This window comes from Condylura cristata, unplaced genomic scaffold, assembly GCF_000260355.1.
Source record: "Condylura cristata isolate star-nosed mole 26May11 unplaced genomic scaffold, ConCri1.0 scaffold00020, whole genome shotgun sequence".
Taxonomy (NCBI): domain Eukaryota; kingdom Metazoa; phylum Chordata; class Mammalia; order Eulipotyphla; family Talpidae; genus Condylura; species Condylura cristata.
The window spans coordinates 526,272-545,331 of NW_004567121.1; the positions used below are offsets into that span (position 1 = coordinate 526,272).

Consider the following 19,060-nt stretch of genomic DNA (forward strand, 5'->3'; position numbering starts at 1 on the left):
GCCTAGGACATTCCCAGCCAGGCCCCACCTGCCTGTCACGTGACTCTGCAGTGACACCTCATGGGAGCCCTGGGCCCCAGCCACACCAATGGCTCACCGTGACCCAGATGTGCAGAGAGCTCTCCTCCACACTCCCACATGCTCTCTGGCCTGGCGCACCCAGCCCAGTCTCAGAGGCTCAGACTCAATGCTCTTTCCCTCGTGAAGCCCTGTCCGGCCTTCAGTGCCCACTCCAGCTCTGAGCCACAGAGGCCCCCAACCCCCTTTCTGCTCTAACTCTCCCACTGTACCCTCAATGCCCAAGGACCAAGCGCTCCTTCAGCGCCTTCCATGAATCAGCAGCTGCTCTAGTGACACCAGCTGCACTGGTGACAAAAATGAACAGAAGACACCTTCAAAACCACCAAGTAGTCCCAGTGCGTAAACACATAGTAGTGACGTGATAGTCAGATGCTGAAGGGATCATGGGAGGCTTAGAGAGAATCCCAGCTTATATAAGAGAGCCATAAAGCCCAGCTGGCTCTCCTCTACTTAAAACCGACTCGGAGCTTCCTTTCATACTTAAATTGAAATTTCAAGGTCCCCCGTGGCCCAACCTCTGCCGGTAGGTCGGCCCCCTCCTCTGCCCCAGGCTCAGGGGACTCCAGCCACACCCTGTCTCTGGCCCCACACCCCCAGCCTCATCTTTCTGGTCGTTTGCAAACTCCAAGCACCTTTCTGTCTCAGCACCTGTGCATTTGCTCTTCCTCAGTCTACTCCAATGCAGTCCCACTTCTTCCTGCTCTTCAGCCTCACCTCAAGTGTCTCCTCCTCAAAAAGTCCAAGAATCACCTCCTGACCATGCTGTCCCATACTAACATGGACTGCCTGTCTGCTATCCTCGCCCTCTGTCACTGAAATTGTCCTTTTTTTTTTTGCTTGTTTAATGATCTCCTGTTCAGTAGGCAGCCCCAAGGAAATACGCTATCCCCAGCTCTTGGAACAAGAGTGGAGTAGAAGTATACGGAGCCCCTGCAGCTCTCACCATGCCCCAGTTCTATATGCATAAGTAAATAAATCCTTTTTAAAAAATCTTTTAAAATAAGTGGCCCTCCCTGGTGACGCAGTGGGTTAAAGTGCAGCACTAAGAAGCTAAAGCCATTTCAACGTGAATTCGATCCCCACCCCAGAGGTGACCCACATGGCGCGGCAGACCTCTCCCGACCCGCCCGCTGCTCCCCTCAGCAGTGTACTTCGTCGATCTGCCTGTTCTGCTCCCCACTCTGTCTCTGGTGAAGCCTCTCTCCGCCCCTGCACCTCTGGCCTGTACCCAGTTCTGTAAATATTTAAAAAAAAAAAAATGTGTGGAGTGACTTGGACTCACGCAGACCAGCTTTTATCTGGAGTGTCCTCATTTAGAGTCTGTGTAAGCTTCAGGAAGTTATTTCACTTCTCCTAATCCAGGTTCCTCATCTGTCAAAAGGTTCTAAATTCTTGCCTCGCTGGGTAGTTTTAAAGGTGAGGGCACCGTGATCGTAAGGCCCAGCATCACCCCAGTGAGGCCACTGTAATCGCAAGGGCTGGGGGTTCTGACACAGATGCTGGCTGTCTGTCTGTCTGTCTGAAAGAAGAGTGCCAGCAGCCCCCTACTTCTCCAAGTCCCACTGGCAGAGCTCTCTGCTCTCGCCTGGGCCCAGTCATGGTTCTCTGTGAAAGTCTGAAGGATTGGGCTCTCAGCTGAGTTTCAGCTCTGTATTCCCAGCTACAACAGGTCATCTCCGACACTGCTTCCACAGTTGCTTTAAACCCAGCACCTCCTGAGTGCACTCAGAGCCTTCCCACAGCACTCCTCACATGTTCCAATGAACGGTACTGGCAGATCACTTGAATAACTGATTTACTGGGATGTGTCTGACAGATAAATCATTAAAACTTGAAAGCAGGGCCCTCCCTGGTGGCGCAGCGGGTTAAAGCACAGCACTGAGAAGCTAAAGCCACTTCCGCATGAGTTCGATTCCCGCCTGCTCCAGAGGTGACCACATGGCGTGGCAGACCTCTCCTGACCTGCCCACTGCTCCCCTCAGCAGTGTACTTCGTCCATCTGCCTGTTCTGCTCCCCACTCTGTCTCTGGTGAAGCCTCTCACCGCCCCTGAGCCTCTGGCCTGTACCCCAGTTCTGTATGAACAAATAAATAAATCTTTAAAAAAAAAAAAAAAAAAAAAAAAAAAACTTGAGAGCAGCCCAAAGCATTGTCCATGGACAGAGGAAGAGCTGGCTTCTGCCTGGAACCTTTTGGGTATTTCTAGAAGCCTTGGGGCATGTGAACAGGAGGGGTCTGACCAGCCCTCCCAGGGCTCACTAAACTCCCAGACCCCTGACAGGAGACACTGCACTCAAGAACTTAAGGCTCTGGATTCATTTCCTGTTGCTGCTGCAACAAACGACCACAAATTTGGTGACTTAAAATAACACAAATTTATTATTTTACAGTTCTGGGCTCAGAATTCTGAAAGGGGCTTCACCAGACTTAGCCCAAGGTGTCAGTGGGCCTCTTTGTAGGGAGAATCTGTTCCTTGCCGCCTCCAGCTTCTAGAAACCATCTTCATTCTTCAGCTCTCACACCCCTCCCTCCCTCTTCAAAATTAGACCCTTGCATCTTGTGGTCTCTCTCTAACCCAGGCCGCCCTCTCGTGAGGACTCCTGGACTCGCCCAGGATAGTCGCCATCCCAAGATCCTTAACTCCCTCACATTCTATAACTTTCTTTCACCATGTAAGCTAACATATTCATAGGTTCTAGGGATTAGGATGTACACAGCTTTAGGGGTCATTATTCTGTCTACCACAATCCTTGAGCAGGGTAAGTCTGGTTTCTGGATACCAGCCTGAAACTCAGCCTATTGCTCCCTAGCGACTCTGTTCAAAGTAGAACTTAGTTCGGGCTGAGGGCTCACTCTCCTGGGCAAGTCCCACTGGCTGCTGGGGCTCAGCTGGGCCACAGAGAAACCAGCCAGGCCAAGCAGCGGCCTCCAGCCTGAAGGCTGGACCCAGGCTCCTCTGGAAGAAGGTGAAACGTGTGGCCTGCTCACCACCCTTGTACAGGTCCTCGATGTTCACATCCTGTGGGGGCAAAATGGCCAGCTGCAGGTGGGGCTGGTTGAGACTTCAGCCTTAGAAGCCTCTGGAGCTTGGCCAGTGAGGGACTTAGGGAACTGCCTTCTGTAAGTTTCAGAGGCCAAAGTTCTGGTTACAGAGCAGGGAGAGGGTCACCTCTGAACTCCAAATCTGCCTGCTCTAAATAGGTTCTGCCATCCGCCACATCAAGACAAAATATATAAGACCTTTAATGGAAAGGGACTTTAATACAATCCATGTGCAATACAGAAAAGACAAAGTATATAATTTCTAAATCAAATACCCAAAGTTACCCATCTCCTTGTGGGTAAAAATCTACCCAAAAGGGACTGGCCCAAAGCAAGGCCTGAAAGCCCACCACAAGTCTAAAGCACCTTCTGGCAGGGACCCATGGAAAAGGGTCAGACATGGCCAGACAAATCTGGGAGGTAAACGCTGCCACAGTCAACCTCCCCACAGGTCGCTCACCCACATCTGTTTCAATCAGTCTAGGGCCAAAAAACAAGAGAAAGCTTCTTCACATATCTCTCTGCTCCATGTGCATCTCTCAGGTCACCTTCTGGCTCCCTATCCTGTTTCCTTCCTCTTCAATCTCCCCTCCAGATCCATGGGGAGGTTGACTATGGCAGTATTTACCTTGATTTTGATTTTGTTCTTTTCCTCCCAGACTTGTCTGGTCATGTCTGACCCTTTTCCACTGGTCCCTGCCGGAAGGTGCTTAAGACTTGTGGCGGGTTTTCAGGCCTTGCTTTGGGCCTGAAGATTTTTACCCACGAGGGGATGGGTAACTTTGGGTATTTGATTTAGAAACAATAAACTTTGTCTTTTCTGTATTGCACACGGATTGTATTAAAGTTCCTTTCCATTACAGATCTTATATTTTGTCTTGATGCGGTGGATGGCAGAACCTATTTAGAGCAGGCAGGTTTGGGGTTCAGGGGTGTCCCTCTCCCTGTCCTGTAACAGTTGCAGAGGGAGGAAGTGGGAATCTACTAGAGAGGGACACATGGAGCTGGCTAAGAATTCAGGTAAGCTAGGGGGGAATTCGGGAAGCTAGGCCAGGTCGCGGGGTCCCCTAAAACGGGGCATGGTCTCTCACCTCCAGCTGCAAGGAAGGCCCCTTCTCTGTCTCCACACATGCCAGGCAGCGACTGCCCCCCTGGATCCCCAGAAAGATGGGGAGCTTGGTGCGGTCCAGGCCTCTGTTGGGAAGGATGCAGATCTTCTCTGGGAGGAAAGAGAAGAGAGTCAGTCAGGAGATGAGGGGACCCCAGGATGCAGGCTCCGGGGTGAGCTAAGTCTCAGATGGGGAGCTTGGTGCGGTCCAGGCCTCTGTTGGGAAGGATGCAGATCTTCTCTGGGAGGAAAGAGAATAGAGTCAGTCAGGAGATGAGGGGACCCCAGGATGTAGGCTCTGGGGTGAGCTAAGTCTCAGACAGGAAGGAATAGACTCTACACACCTACTCTGGAACCTGCATGACATGAGGACTTCAGGGGGTCTAAGACCCTTCAGGCCATGATCCCCTCACTAAAAGAGGTGCTCTGCAGAAGGGAAGGGAGAACGGAAGTCCCGCAGTGGGTGGAGTAAGGGAAAGTCCCAAGGTGCTCACCTGCACAGCAGTTGTCTACATCAGGATCGCCCACCAGGAGCTGGCCATCTCTCAAGTACAGAGCCTTCTGGTCTGCATCCTTAATTCTGGAACAGAATGGCGGCCCCCCTTCAGGCACCACGGAGTCCCCAAGGTCTTCCAGCCCCATCCTCTGAATTGCCACACTAAGTATTTGGGGGTTCATTCTTTGACAGGTCAGACTCTTTACCAAAAGCAGGTGACGATGCGGTCGGTCTTAAGGCAATGGTAGTCTCCTGGGGCTCACAGTTTCCAGAGGCTGCAGACCTCCCTTTATCTGTCAGGCCCGGGGCAGAGGGGGGACCCAGCACCTTGCCACAGAAGGGTAAAAAGGATTTTCCTGACTTTGTGAACCCTTAACCCTGCCCTTGCTGGGAAACTTCCTCATAGGAGTCAGTTGTCTCTGGGATATAGTCAGCTTTACCCCGATTTGCTGGGATTGCCCCAATTTTTCATAGAAGCTTATTCTCTTCGGCCAAAGGATTAATGGGGTGTATAATAAGAGTGTCTTGTTTTCAGATATTCTAAAGGCTGTTGATAAGAAGAAAAGCATGCTATGTGATGTAAGTGTGCCGCTGTGGCCACACCGCTGCAGGCGAAAGGTGCCCTGGCACGGTGAGCCATGTTCTGGCTGCCAGATTTACAAGGTCAGCAGAGCCCCGATGACAGTCATTTGGGGTTGGCTGTGACTTTAATGTTTTAATGAGCATTAAGGCTAAACACCTGTGCAGGGAAGAGGCCGTGGTGAGCACGTGTGCAAGATCAAAGTCATGAGGTGATTAACTCAGTCGCCTGGCTGGTTCCAAAGATGCCCGTCAGCCATTCTCAGAGCCTGTAGCGTCCCGGCCACCTCTGAGCCAAAGCCACCTCCAGGAGGTTCTTCTCTTTTAATAACTGGTGATAATACCTTTAGCTAGTGAATGTATATGTTAACACAGGTTCTCCTGTCCAATAAAAGTGAAGCTCTGAAGTGCGTGGGGTTGCTAACCACCATTGACCCTTGAACCTGGATGCCCAGAACCTGGCAAGAATGCATGTGCCAGCAACATTCTTTTGGGAGCTGAGGCCCAAGCTAGAGCCCCCGAAGTGCTGCCATCTGTTTTGCAGGTGTGTGCCTGGGGCTCCTGGTCCCGCCTTCCCAGTCACCTTAAGCTCCTGGAGGCCCACCTGGCCCCTGCATCCAGGACAAGACAGACCCAGAAGCAACAGAGGACATGCATCCCAGCTTCATCTCATTCCTCCAAGGGCTCAAGGTCATTTATAGCAACAATCACTGACAATAAAGTGGTAAGTAGAGACTTAAATGCCAAATGAGGTCAGATGCAAGAGTTGGAATCTTAGACTGGGAGCACAGGCCACGGAGGTCACGGAGACTCAAAACTGTCTGAGATTAGAGTAGAAGATGGGTCAGTGTGGGGAACGTGGAGTCTGAGTGCAGGCTCTGTATGACATCAGGTCTTTTATTCAACCTCTTTGACCTCAGTTCCATATCTAGAAAACGGGCTTAGTTAATGCACCCCTGGTGCATTTCCCAGGGTGAAGGCCGGGCAGTCTATGCCTGGCTTCTTGCAGCTGCTCACATCGCTATCCTGATGATGATTAAGCTTAATGATGGGGCACTAGAGATTTCCAAGATGAGAATGAGCCTCATCCCTCTGACTCAGCTTCTTTCCTTTTTCCCAAGTCATCCCCAGGCCCACTAGTTAGGAAAGGGAGGGGTCCAAAAACTTACATGTAGTATCTTGCCATAGGGAGGGAGCACATTCCTACAGTTGGGAGCGATTGAACGGTCCTTGCTGAGGGGAAGGAGAGGAGGGATATTAATGAAGGTGGTGGGTGGAGCAGGAAGGCAGAGGCCTCAGGCCCCAATCACTCAATCACAGGGTGGAAAGGTCCAGGTAGGAGCTTATCCGTAACTAACCTCCCCTAGTCCAGCAAGCTCAGCTTCTCCCTCATTTGGGGCCACCTGGGAGCAAGTCTGACAGGGGTGTGAGGCTGTGACCTGCATACTGGCACGAGCCCTGGAAAACCTGAGAACAGGTTCCCCCAAATCGTCCAGCTGAGGACTTCCCAGGGCTGAAACTGGAGTGAGGTGTGCACCAGCCTTACAGTTTGAAGATGAGCTGGCTCAAAACCCATCCCACTTCCGGAATCACCACACTCAGGGTGTTAGGACTCAGAAGGTCCCCTGAAGGAAGAAAGCATCATTCTTAGGGTCTGTATCACTTTGCCAAGACTGACAGACATTTGGGGGAAGTGGGTGAGGATGGCGAGGTGGCTTTTAGCACTGACTCAGCCATTCGGTCACTGTGGAAAGGTCATTTCCTATCCCTGGGCTTTGTGGTGAGACTTTAAATGCTGGTGAGCACGAAGCATAACTGGAGTGTGAATTCTGGAGGGATGCTGGAGACACAAATCAAAGATTTCAAGTACTCCATGCATTTCATAGGAATAATCAAGGGCAATGCTGGAGTTCCCAAATGTGCAGTTATAACGATGTGCAGTGAGCCATATTTATGATAGTGAGAAGTTGGAAATAACCTAGATGCCCACTAATAAGCAGCTGGTTAGAAAAATAAGACAAATTTAAATATTATAAGTAAGACAAGATGTACACATAGAGATGGTGTAGTAGAGGAATGTTTTATGGCATAAAAGTCTTCAAAATAAATTAAATTTTAAAATGCAGGTCATATATAATGCGCCCATTATGGCTCCATTTAAATGCGCATCTACCAGGGCCACACATCCAGGGGAGGAAAGAGGGCCAGCAGTGTCACAGCACCAACTGGTGGCTGACAGATTTCAAGGGATGTTTTGGTGACAGCGCTTACATTTTTCTTACACTGCCATAAATTTCCTCTGTAGTGTGAAGTTTTCACTTTTTTTTAATGACACGTTTAGTTGAAGTCATTGGCACCGAAATGTGCCTGCCCATAATTCACATGGGAGACTCTTTATAGGTAGTTTCCTGGGCTGGAGTTTCTAACTCTGCAGGACTTGAAGTAAGTCAGTGACCACCGGGCTTGGAAGCTGGCAGAGAGCTCAGTTCTTCCCACTCTCTAATGAACACATAAATCACCTTCAGCGCCTACTAAAATGCAGATTCTTGTTCCTTCCATCTGAGCTGGGTTTGGAGACTGCATTTCAAATATGCAACCAAGTAAAGTTAAAGCTGCTAGTCCCTGGACCACCTTTTGAGAAGCAAAGGGCTAGATAGACTGACAGACACATGGCTCAGTGCAAGCCCACTGTGCTGTGCTTTCTCACTGCCAAACTACCAGGCCTCCTTTGAATATGGGCATCCCAGTAGCTATGTGAAGGTGTTTTTGGGGCAGACAGCAGAGGGCCCTGGTGAAGCTGGCCAGGCTGACAGATGATGGCTCCTGCTCTTGGTCAGTGTTAGCCCAAAGCAGAAATTCAGTGATGGCCCAGGCTAGATGGGCCCCAAGGCATCCCCATGGCCTCCAGTTCCATTCCAGCCCAAATCCCAGCATCTCAGGAGACACCCATGGTAAGCACTCCCCTTCTGGACTCTGGCTAGATCATGACAGCATGAGTAGGTGAGCCTTCAGCCCTGCGGCTAAGTGTCTGTCCAGGCTCCTTCCCAAGAGCCACCTATTCCGTCTCCAAAGTTTTGCTGTCCTATTGTCAGGGAACTGTCCTATCACTGCATCTTGGCCTATCCCCCTCCTGAAACACTGGATCACCTGGATCAGTCTATACCTCCAGATAGCCCAGGACACACCCATCTTACCCTCTCCTTGTTCTCCTTTACTGACCTACCAACATGGAATCTGTTTACTCTGAGACCACTTTTAACTACTCGAGAGCCAAATCCAATAACTCTTTTCTATTTTCTCTGATATTTGACTGCCTCCTCAGAATCCTTGATATTGATCCCCTTCACATCTCTCTATTCTCTCTTCTAGGTATGTTGTAGCTCTCCTTTCATTTTTATTTGGGCAGACTGTCTGTGAGATTGGAGTCACAAGTCAAAGTCCTAAGTACTTCTCTTATATACCCTTGGAGTTTCAATTTATTCATTTCTACACCAGCAGTGACATCTCAGTCTCCCAAGCCCAGACTAACCATGCTACTTCATCTCTAGTAGTCCACAAGACAACCCACTTGAATATCCTGCCGTCACACCAGGTCAACTATGTCTCAGGTTAAACTGAACTTCTCCACCCCCAACACATTCATTCCTCCTAATTTCGTTTCTCTCACTGCCATAATCTTCTTTTACTCAGTGATATTCAAAGCCTGGGAGATGGTGACAATCCCTCCCATCTTTTCTGTCAGATTTATCAATAAGTACCAATAAATTATTCTTTTAAAATATTACTTTGTTTTCTTAGTAGGACTAGAATTTCTGGTTTTATCTCCTTGAATCCAGTTCAAATTATGTGCAGTAACTGGACTCACAGAATCTTAGCACTATTTTACCACAGCCCTGTCCAGCTCTACACTATATAGCAGCTGCCCATTTCACCCCCCGCCAGCGCCCCATTTACTTGACGAGTACATCATACTTCTCCATGGGCACATACCTTCTATTGTGTCTTCTTACTGGACATATTCAGAGTGTCTTTGGCTTCCCTGCCTCAAAGCCATCCCCTCATCTCTGCCCATTCAGACCTTTTAGTCACTAGAACACTGGACATAGTATCATTAGCTGTACGTTGAGCATCTAGTTCTGCCAAAGTAATTATCAGCTCAGTTACTGCTCAGACATACAAAGCATATCACTTAACTGACAATCCTGCATCTATAAAGTCATAAATGTAGAGTCTGTGGTTATTAAAATTCTTTCCATATCAAGCTATCTGATTCAGTGACTCAGAGTTTAATGAATCTTTCCCTTATTGCTGGAACCCTACTCTGAACTATTAAATTTCTCCATATTGTTTATTGTGATATATTTAGATGTTTGTCTGTCTCCCTCATAAGACATAGTAAGATCTGGAAGCCATGAAACATAGTCTGTAGCTCGCTGCAACCTCCCTAACACACACTGGTGATTACAGAAAGAGAAACACATGACCAGAATGGGTTCTAAACCTGGCTCTAATACCAGTCTGATTTGCCATCTTGAAAAGTTCCCCTTTGCCTCGGACCTCCAATTCTTTGCCATAGAAATGAGAGGCTAGGCAATGTCATTACTTTTCAAAACTAAGTTTCACAATGAAATTCTACACAGAAACTTAATGAAAGTAAAATGGATAAAAGGGATCCACTTTTGCTAAAGCCAGGGGTGGTGTAAGCATTTGCTTAACCACTGAAGTAGGCAGCAGAGCATCTCTGAAGGACCCGCAGACACTGTTGAATACTTCTGGCCTACATGACTTCCTCTGAAATTGTTTTCTAAAATCTATTGCGTGTCCATACCCAAAAATAAAAGAGTGGATCGAGAAAATGTATACACAAAGGAACATTACTCAGCAATCAAAAAGGTAAACTAATGCTATTTGTGGCAAAATGGATGGATATGGGAGGGATCATGCTAAGTGAAATAAATCAGAAGGAAAAGGTAAATACCAGATGGTGTCCCTTGTACATGGAATATAGAGAAACCAAACCAAGGATCAGATGAACAGAGATTTAAAAACTAACCCTTAAAAGGTGACTATAGAATTGAAGCATGCAGAGGGGAGAAGGAGTGAGAACAAAGAGGGAAGGAAGTATAATGGACTATATGATGGACTTGGGTAATTTGGTGGTGGGTGCACTACTGTGCAATACCTGAGGGGGGTCCCTATAATTTCAAAATATCAACAATAAGCCAATATTACCTCAATTAAAAAATTAATTTTTAAAAATTATCTGATTCTATTTAAAAATCTGGACTTCACCTATACTCTCTCCATATTTCATTTATGTGCCACTAGATGTATCTAGTATTCCACTGTATCTTGTGGAGGGGTTGTCTTCTATCTAGAAAACTTGCCAGGAAGATTTAAGTAAAGGGAATCTCAGAGATATTAAGAAAAAGAAGAAGAGAGAGAATATTGCCTTCCCACCACTGACCTGCAGATCCTGGGCACTGGAACCTCCAAATGATTTCTCCAGGGCATCTGCACTGAGTTTATATCATCTGGCCAGGGTGGGTCAGGCCTGCAGCAATCTTTGTAATTGGCTCCAGTATGGGGAAGAGCCTTGGGATTTCACAATGTTTTCAGCACAGTATGGATAATAAGAAGGCGGAGGCATTAATGAGTGTTTATTGAAGGGAGACAGAATCACCCATAAAGCCTTGGCAGAAGCCTCGCTGGGCCCCTTTCCATAGCTACTATCATTGACATTTTAATGGTGGTTTGGGCAGGCAGATAAACACAGCTGGGGGCAGATGTCCTCCTATTACCTTAACCTTTCTCGTGGTGCACCATGGGGCTCATCACCTGGAGAGGTGGAGGAGGCAAGAGCAAGTGTGTCTGAGGGAGTCTAAGGACAGAACAGCTGCTGAAGTCTGACGCCAGGCTGCAGGCAACAAGGCAGGTAAGAGTAGGGACCAAAAGCCCTGTCTGGAAGGCTGAGAGGGAAGTTTCTGCTTTTCAACAGATCTGCTAGCTGCCATCAGCTTGACCAGCAGTATGGCCTTAGATCCATACTGGGACTGGGCAGACCTCATGTCTGCTGGACTAATAGGGTACATGACTTAATGTGAGCAGAGAAAGGGTTAAAAAATACTCAAGCCTATAATAATTTTTAACATTATTTAAATTTAGTCCATCAATCCACCCTTCCATCTGTCCATCTGTCCATCCATCCATCCATCCACCCTCCCACCTAATTCTCTCCCAGGTTATTAGCAAAATTCCACAGAAATCTTAGGGAGGAAGTGAGAGAAGACATCCACTCATGAACAGCTAAGAAGTGAAAATAGATGGGCAGGGATAGGACCATAGATCTGTTACTTAAGGCCAGTGGTCATTCTTCGTATTCTATCCATCTCTTGTCCTTCCACAGTAGGCCAGTGCATGGGGTTTGCTGAATATTCACACTGCGGTGAGATAAGGTCATACAATCCATGATCCCTGTTGTTAAATAGCTTTACAGGCCAGCTGGGGAGCTAAGTAATAAACTTTTGACAAGATAATTAAAACCAGACTTTCTAACTTGTGGGCCAAGGGGATATTGGAGATAATGCAGGTGAAGAATCTCCTTGAATAAAAAATGAATAAATCCCTAAAATTGAAAGGACCTTAGTCATGACTGCATGTGCTCCTCCATGGAGAGAATTCTGTGCCATGGCATCCCTGAGAAATAGTCAGGCTCTGCCTTAGTGTCTCCAGATTCAAACACCTCACCACCCTTGAACAAACCCTAACAGTGTTTATGGTTCTTGCGGTTACCATTTTGTGGTCACACTTAATTTCCACTCACCAGTTCTGTTTATACTTTCTGGAACCACCCAAAACTATGTATTCTTTACTAGGCAGGTGAGGGAGTGCTTGAAGGAGGCTCTATTTCTTCAGGAAAACCACCCTCAGTTCCTTGAGTAGCCCTCAATTTCTAAATACAGGCACCAATTCCACAGTGTGAGTGATGTACCTACATTAGAAACAGGCCCAGGCTAGGGATTATATTGAAAGAGCAGACATATAAAACTGTGAGATCTTTCTCACTTAAACAGTCAAGACATCAGGACCCCTAACCACCGCCTTCCTACTGGTAATATTTCGTATTCCTCCCTTTTCTGTTGATTAATGTTAACTCACCTCTGCTAAAACCTTTTTGAGCTCTATTTCCCCACAACTGATGAAACAGTAACTGCAGGCTGGCTATTGCTTCAAGAATGGGGTGGAATTTCAAATGTTCCCAAAGGGTGGGCCTATTTCAATGGGTGGAGGAGAAAGAATATTCTGGGTGAAGAAATAGTTTCCATTTCTACACTCATTGGATTCCAATTATTTGCCAAACAGTATGCTCAGTGCTTAGAAACAAACCGATGCAGCCCTCACCTTGAGGTTAGGACACTCAATCCCCAGTCAATTTACCACAATGCAATTTACCACAGCACATGAGTCAATTTACCACAGCATGTAAGTATGTGCCAGACACTGTCAAACAGGTGACCAAGGGCCTCAGCTCAGCAAAGTCTTCTCGGAAGAGGTGATATCTTGGCAAAGAAGAAGCATGAAAATTCGACAAGCAAAGGGAGAAATACGAGACTTTGGCTGGATCAGAAGGCAAAGTGATACGAACTGTGTCTATAGAACTAGCCTGGACCCTGGAGCCTGGAGCGTGTTTTCTCCACAGAGTGGCTTGTGGTAGAAATGCTGGTGTCTGTGCGCTTCAGCTGCATCTGGCTGGAACTGCCGAGGCCCACGGGCAGCCCCTTCTGGTCTGGACACCTTCTTGTTTGTCCCTCAGCAGGATGTAGACCTGCCAAGCTGGCCTGACTGGTGAGGTATATAGGTGGACTACATGGAGCTCAGATTTGGGCCCCTCCTCTGGCTTCTCTTCTCATCCCTCAGGGCTAAGAGACCTTAGGGTCACAATCCCTGGTATGAATGAGGGGAGCTGCAATGGCAGCAAGGATCTAGCCTTTGTGGGAAGAAAAAAAAAACATTCAACAAATTTAGTCTGATGCCCTTTAAATGGAATATTTGCAAAAATGAAAGGACAGATGTTCATTTGGGGAAGGAAAATAAAAATATCAGAGGATTATTGTAATCATAATAAAATAAATGCATTTATTTCTCTTTACTCGTGTGTTAGTTATCTATTGCAACATAACAAATAACCTGTGGGGCAACAGCCCTAGGCGGTGCTGGTCAGTCTCTCATTAGGTTGCAGTAGAGCTGTGACCAGCCCACATCATCTGAAGCCTGACTGGGCCTGGAGAAGCTGCTTCCCAAGATACTCACATGCTTGCTGGCAAAAAATGTTCATTTTTCGTCACTACTGAGCTGCTCACAACAAAGCAGAGAGAGTGAACAAAGAGGTACGGGCAAGCTGAGATCAAAATAGAAGCTGAATGTCTTTTATAAGGTGACTTCTGAAGTGGCATAACACTTACGCCACAATCTGTGGGTCACAGAGACTTGTGTTATGCTGTGGGGGAGGGTCGAGTTGTTGCCACCTGCATTGTTTTCTTATAGTTGCCATATCAATCACCACATACTTGGTGGCTTAAAACAGCAGAAATGTGCTCTCTCAAAAGCTCAGGAGACAAGGTTATGCTCCCTCCAAAGGGGCTGGGGAGGAGGTCTTCCCTGTGTCTTTGTAGCTTCTGCTGGTTGCTGCAATCATTCTTTGTCTTATTGCCACGCAACTCCAGGCTCTGCTCCATCCTTACACTCACCCTCTTCCCCTCTTCTCTCTGTGTCTGCGTCCTCTTCTTACAGTCACAGGACACCAGTCACACTGGACTCAGGGTCCATAGTAGTCCAGCATGACCTCTTCTGAAAATTTGCTTCTGCAAAGACCTTATCTCCAAATGATGCCATAGCCTAGGTTCCCAGAAGGACATGAATTGGGGTGGGGGGGGCGGCATTATTCAACCAATATAGCAGCCATATTGGAGACTGGATTGCACACCATCCATCTTGGGGAGGCTTTGACCTCTCTGGGTGGAGCACAGGGGTTTTTCCTGCAAGTTGCTTCCACAGGAGATTCCAACTGTGCTAACTCATGCACTCCTTCACAGATTCCTGGGATCTGTTTTCTGACTTCTGCTTTCTCCAACCAGCAAGCAGAATTCAATTCAATAAAATTTCACTCTGGGAAAGTGGAAGCTGAGAACAATCATAAACAATGTCCACTCTGCTACCTCCAAGTTATTTTATCTTATTTCTACAATCCATCTTCACGTAGAAAAATTAGAGAACACAGAAAAAGGAAAACCACAAAAAGAAAAATGACCTATAACACCACCACCTTGCCATTTCTATAGTAGAAGTAAACATCAGACAATTTTTCCTAGGCAGAACTATTTAGATAAATATTTTTTAAATTAAAATGAAATTACAAGCTATGCTGCTTTATAACTTGCTCTTTTCTCACACAGATCATGAGCAGCTTTCCATCTGAGTGGAGGTGAACGGCTTGGATTCATTGTATCTCAGATCTCGAAATACCTAGCATATCCTGTCCATCCTGTGTCTTCTGAACTGGAGCTCTCTTCTCTAACATGGCCATGAAGAAGAAAGTAAGAAAAGCAGCCTGTGACAGCAATGTGACTAAATACAAGGGCTCGGCTCCCTAGAGCTGTGACCACACTCCTCTCGTGCACAGCAGGGATGACAAAACTTCCCGTGAGTGGTTGGTGGCCCTCATAGGTCAACTGGAGACAAGCTGGCCTGTGGGCTCAGGGATGCTGGGGAAGCCACCTTGAAAGATTCCCATGTTCTGCCTCACCGCCAGTCCTCAGCAATCTTATGTGACTCCCAGTTTATCTGGAGTGCTTGCAGCAAGGGTCCACATCAGTAGCACCATAAAACAGCAATGGAAATTGTGGACTGAGCCTCAGATTTCAGAAGGATTCACCCAAACTGGGAAGAGAGGGAGAGCAGCTGTGTGCCCAGGGAGTGACAGTCAGGGACCCTGGGCAGGGAGTTCTGGGGGCGCACGCTCCCTAGTCACACTGCTGGAAATAGAAGTCCGTGATGGGGTCGTCCCAGCCGGCATCCTCAGGGAGCTGGGTGAGTCTGAGCGGTTGGTCTGCCTCAGACACCGTGCAAAGGAACCAGCCCGGGTAGGCAGCAGACTCGAAGCTGGAGGTGAGCCCGGTGTCCCGCCGGTAGAAAGTGAAGCTCTTGGATTCCTTGGCACCAAGGTAGAGCTCCATGATGTTCACTGGCTGAGAGCAGAGGGCACAACAGGTGAGAGGCAGGAAAGGGGCAGCAAGGAGCCTGGGCTGAGGGCACTGCGGTCAGCAGAGACCCACGTGGACACAGGACACAAGGCTTCCAGGGGTCAGTGTCCATTGTCAGGCTGTGAGGATGCCCCGCCAGCACTCACCTCCAGTTTCAGAGTGGGCTCCTGCTCCATCGCACACGACAGGCACTGGCTCCCTCCCTGGACACCCAGGATGACTGGAGAGAGGTTGGCATCCAGAAACCGATTGGGGACAACACTGATCTCCTCACCTAGAGGAAGGAGGCCAGAGGCAGGGGTCATGGCTGCCCTTCCCTCTTCTTCCCCCTGTCCTGGACTTTGGGGGGCAAGATCTGGGTGAGACAAACTGCCCCCTGGCTGGGCATCCTCAAACAGCTCTCATCAAGGGCTGTCACACAAGTGTGTGTGCATGAGAGAACAAGTATGCACACACAAGTGTGTGTGCATGAGAGAACAAGCGTGCACACACACACTTGCACACAGCCACACAGAAGGATCTGCCCGACCCCCGCTCTGGGGAAAGATGTCCCTGGTGGGCAGGTGTGTCTCTTACAGAGAGAAGGTTCTGGCATGGGACAGGGGTGCAGAGTGAGCAACCTGAGGCAGATGCTGTCCCTGCTCTCTGGGTCCCCACTCTGAGTGATTGGAAACCCCAGAAAGTAGAAGGGACTGTGCACCAAGGGGTAGAACCCACTGCCATGTGGAAGGAAGGCATTGAGAGTCTTCCTCAGTTTCCTCCCCTGCACCGACTACAGGAGAAGGAAAGATTTACCTGAGTCTATCTCTGAGGAGATAGACTATCACCTCTGAGGAGGTGACAAAGTGCTCAGCTAAGACTCCTCCCCCCTCTGCAGGTGGCACTGGAGCACACCTCTCACTTTGCAGAAAGGGGGAGTAATTTATTTGTCCCTGCTCAGAGCCAGGCTTTCTGAGGGCCCATCCCTGTGGCAGGGGATCTGTGCCAATTTGCATGAATGTTTTAAGCCCCCCTCAGGCCCCTCTTGAAGTAAGGAGACCTAGGAATGCAGACCTTATTTTGGCACCAACCTTTAATGACCTTCCCCGCTTGCAGCCCTCCGGCTAGAAGCTGGTTATCGTGCAGGTACAGCACCTTCAGTGCAGCATCCTTCATTCTGAAACACCAGGAAGGAGTATGACAACATGCTGTTAGAGGAGCACTGAGTGCTGCAGTTTCTCCTGGCTCTAGAGAGTCCTCCAGTCTCAGGCGCCAGCTGTCTCCTCCCACTGTGCCAGAAAACAGCACAAACTTTTCACCTAAGACTCCTCACACCCTACCAATGAGATGGCTCCCAGCCTCCATCTGAGCTTGGGGGAGCTGCTCTGCCCCACTCAATCCTTCTTCATTAACCAGCCTCCTCCATGTGTTATGTCAGAAAAGAAACTGGGTTCTAAGGTCTTTTTGGACCCTCCTGAAGTGGAAAGAGATCAGGGTCTTGGGTCCCAGTCTGACTGCCACCTTCACTGTTGACTCCGCAGACAGCCAGGTCTGTTGCAGACTAAACATAATTCTTTATTATTGTTGAACATCAAGGCACATTTGCTTCATTTGGCCACCACATAGTTCCTATAGGGATTTCTTTAAATTCAAAATTCTTTCATTTGATTTTTTTTAAAGTGTATTTTGGTCTCTACTTTCAGTTGATTTTCTGACATCCTATGGGGTGAAAGATGTATCCTCAAATGAGTTTCTCCAGATAGCAAATGGAAAATATAATCTGTGTATAAATTGCTTCCGTGTTCATCAAACACATAATACTGAGTTGCACTGTGATTCTTTTATAAGGAAACATAGAAAGACGTACAGGTGACCCTTGAACATCTCAGAGGTTGGGGGGTACTGACTCCCCCAGTCAAAAATCCATATGTAATTTTTGGTTCCCATAAAACTTAACTAGTAGGAGCCTGCTGTTCACAGGAAGCCTTACTGAGAATGTGAACAGTCAATTAAAGATCTTGTATATGTATTTCCATGCTGTATCTTTACACTAACATAGGCTAAAGAAAATGTTATTAAGACAAAATACATTTACATCACTCTACTGGATTTATCGAAACTGAAGTTAACATCATCTGTTTATAAGAAAGCTCAGCACACCTTTGCCCTTCAAATTCATGCCATTAAAGGGTTAACCGTATTTTCTACTCTACTTGGTCAAGTCCCACCATTGTACAAAGCAATTTGAGTGACTGGGCTTCCACAGAACATTTTTTTGGGAAAAGTCACATTGGCTTTTGGGGAAAACTATAAGAGCAGGTGAGAACAGGGCCTGTTCTCCTTCACTGTTACAACGTCTGGGTGCCCCGCTCATTCCCTGCCAGTGGACAGACAGACTGATCGACTGAGTAGTTTTGTCATTGTTTTGCCCCAGAGGGCAGCCAGGAGGCAGTGGGGCCAGTGACTGAACCTGATGGTCACTGACGGGCAGGGACAGCGGGACTCCAGGTCTGGCCTCCCAACTTCCACTCTATTATGGAGACAGGACTGCAGTGCTACAGGGGAGAGTCAGGTATCCCCCTTCACATCTGGGGGCCCCAAGGAGGAGGCCTCCCCCTCCTCTGAAGAGGGCTTGGAAGGACTTCTCTGAAAGCAAGAGGTGCTACCCATGGCCTCCCAGGACCCACTGTCTGCACCCCAGCCTGGCCATCACATCCCCTCCCACCCTGAAGGCAGGATAGCAGGCCCCCAGCTCACTCCCAGAGAGGAGTTGGCCCAGTCAGAAGCTGGCTGCTCAGGACACTCACCTGAAGCACAGCGCCCCGCTCAGGACCATCGTGAGCTCCCAGACTGCAGACTCTCCTATTTTGAAAGAACAGAAATCTTAGGTGGAGGCTGAGGCTGAGCTTCAGGGGCCTGAGGGGCAAGCCACCTCCTGAGGGGCCCCCAGTGTGTGAACAGCTGCTCCAGAGCAGGGGGTTCTAGGTTTGGGCTCTGGAGGACAACACCCAGCTTCCCAAAGGACACCTCAAGATTCTCCTTTCTCTGGCTGCTGTGCTGTCTGCCTGCTTCTCTGAAGATGTCTTGGCTCTTTTAATAAGGGTTGCCTTAGGGAGGGGCCTCAAACTGCACAACCCGGGGAGGAGCAGGGTTTCCAGAGATTGCGCACCGTCTAAGCCGCCAGAAACACCTGCTGCTCATTATCTCTCTCAGGGAGGGAAGCTTCTGGTGACAGTCTCCTTCCAGCAATTCCAGAACTTCCAGGGACTTTCCAGCCCTACTTGAGTACTCAGCCCCTGGGCCCGAGCACTTCCTGACCCAGACCCGGGCACAGTACAGGGAGCAGCTGAAGGGAAGCAGATTTGAGAACAACCATCTCCTTCCCTCTCTTCTCTGTCTTCCTTCTTCATTCCCTTCCTCCCTGCCTGCCTTCTTCTCTCCCATTTTCTCTCCCTCATCCCTTCTTCCCCCTCCCTCCCTCCTTCCTTCCAGCAGTCCTTCCACCTTTTCTAGGCTG

At 48.4% G+C, this 19,060-nt stretch overlaps 2 protein-coding genes across 2 annotated transcripts; both read right to left on the minus strand.

The window, feature by feature from the left end:
* Positions 1 to 2,445: 2,445 nt before the first annotated feature.
* On the minus strand, positions 2,446 to 10,790 carry IL1F10 (interleukin 1 family, member 10 (theta)). The gene is made up of 5 exons (XM_004686097.2): positions 10,773 to 10,790; positions 6,475 to 6,538; positions 4,725 to 4,810; positions 4,214 to 4,341; positions 2,446 to 3,099 (listed from the first exon to the last, which is right to left on the minus strand). The coding sequence occupies exons 2-5, from the start codon at positions 6,504 to 6,506 to the stop codon at positions 2,887 to 2,889; spliced, it is 459 nt and encodes a 152-aa protein (XP_004686154.1). The 5' UTR covers positions 6,507 to 6,538; positions 10,773 to 10,790; the 3' UTR covers positions 2,446 to 2,886.
* Positions 10,791 to 15,293: 4,503 nt separating this feature from the next.
* IL36RN (interleukin 36 receptor antagonist) lies at positions 15,294 to 18,610 on the minus strand. Its single transcript, XM_004686098.1, has 5 exons — positions 18,571 to 18,610; positions 18,351 to 18,405; positions 16,635 to 16,720; positions 15,711 to 15,838; positions 15,294 to 15,549 (listed from the first exon to the last, which is right to left on the minus strand). Exons 2-5 carry the CDS (start codon positions 18,377 to 18,379, stop codon positions 15,325 to 15,327), a joined length of 468 nt encoding a protein of 155 aa, XP_004686155.1. The 5' UTR covers positions 18,380 to 18,405; positions 18,571 to 18,610; the 3' UTR covers positions 15,294 to 15,324.
* Between the last annotated feature and the right edge of the window lie 450 nt (positions 18,611 to 19,060).

Bases quoted from the DNA above. Each gene is read 5' to 3' on its own strand.
- IL36RN (XM_004686098.1), bottom strand. From the start codon at position 18,379: ATGGTCCTGAGCGGGGCGCTGTGCTTCAG. The intron at 16,721-18,350 runs GTGAGTGTCCTG...CTGGTGTTTCAG, and splicing joins AGCGGGGCGCTGTGCTTCAG to AATGAAGGATGCTGCACTGA. The intron at 15,839-16,634 runs GTTGGTGCCAAA...TCCTTCCTCTAG, and splicing joins AGCGGGGAAGGTCATTAAAG to GTGAGGAGATCAGTGTTGTC.
- IL1F10 (XM_004686097.2), bottom strand. From the start codon at position 6,506: ATGTGCTCCCTCCCTATGGCAAGATACTACAT. The intron at 4,342-4,724 runs GTGAGCACCTTG...CTTTCCTCCCAG, and splicing joins TGTAGACAACTGCTGTGCAG to AGAAGATCTGCATCCTTCCC. The intron at 3,100-4,213 runs GTGAGAGACCAT...TTGCCCCCACAG, and splicing joins GGCCTTCCTTGCAGCTGGAG to GATGTGAACATCGAGGACCT.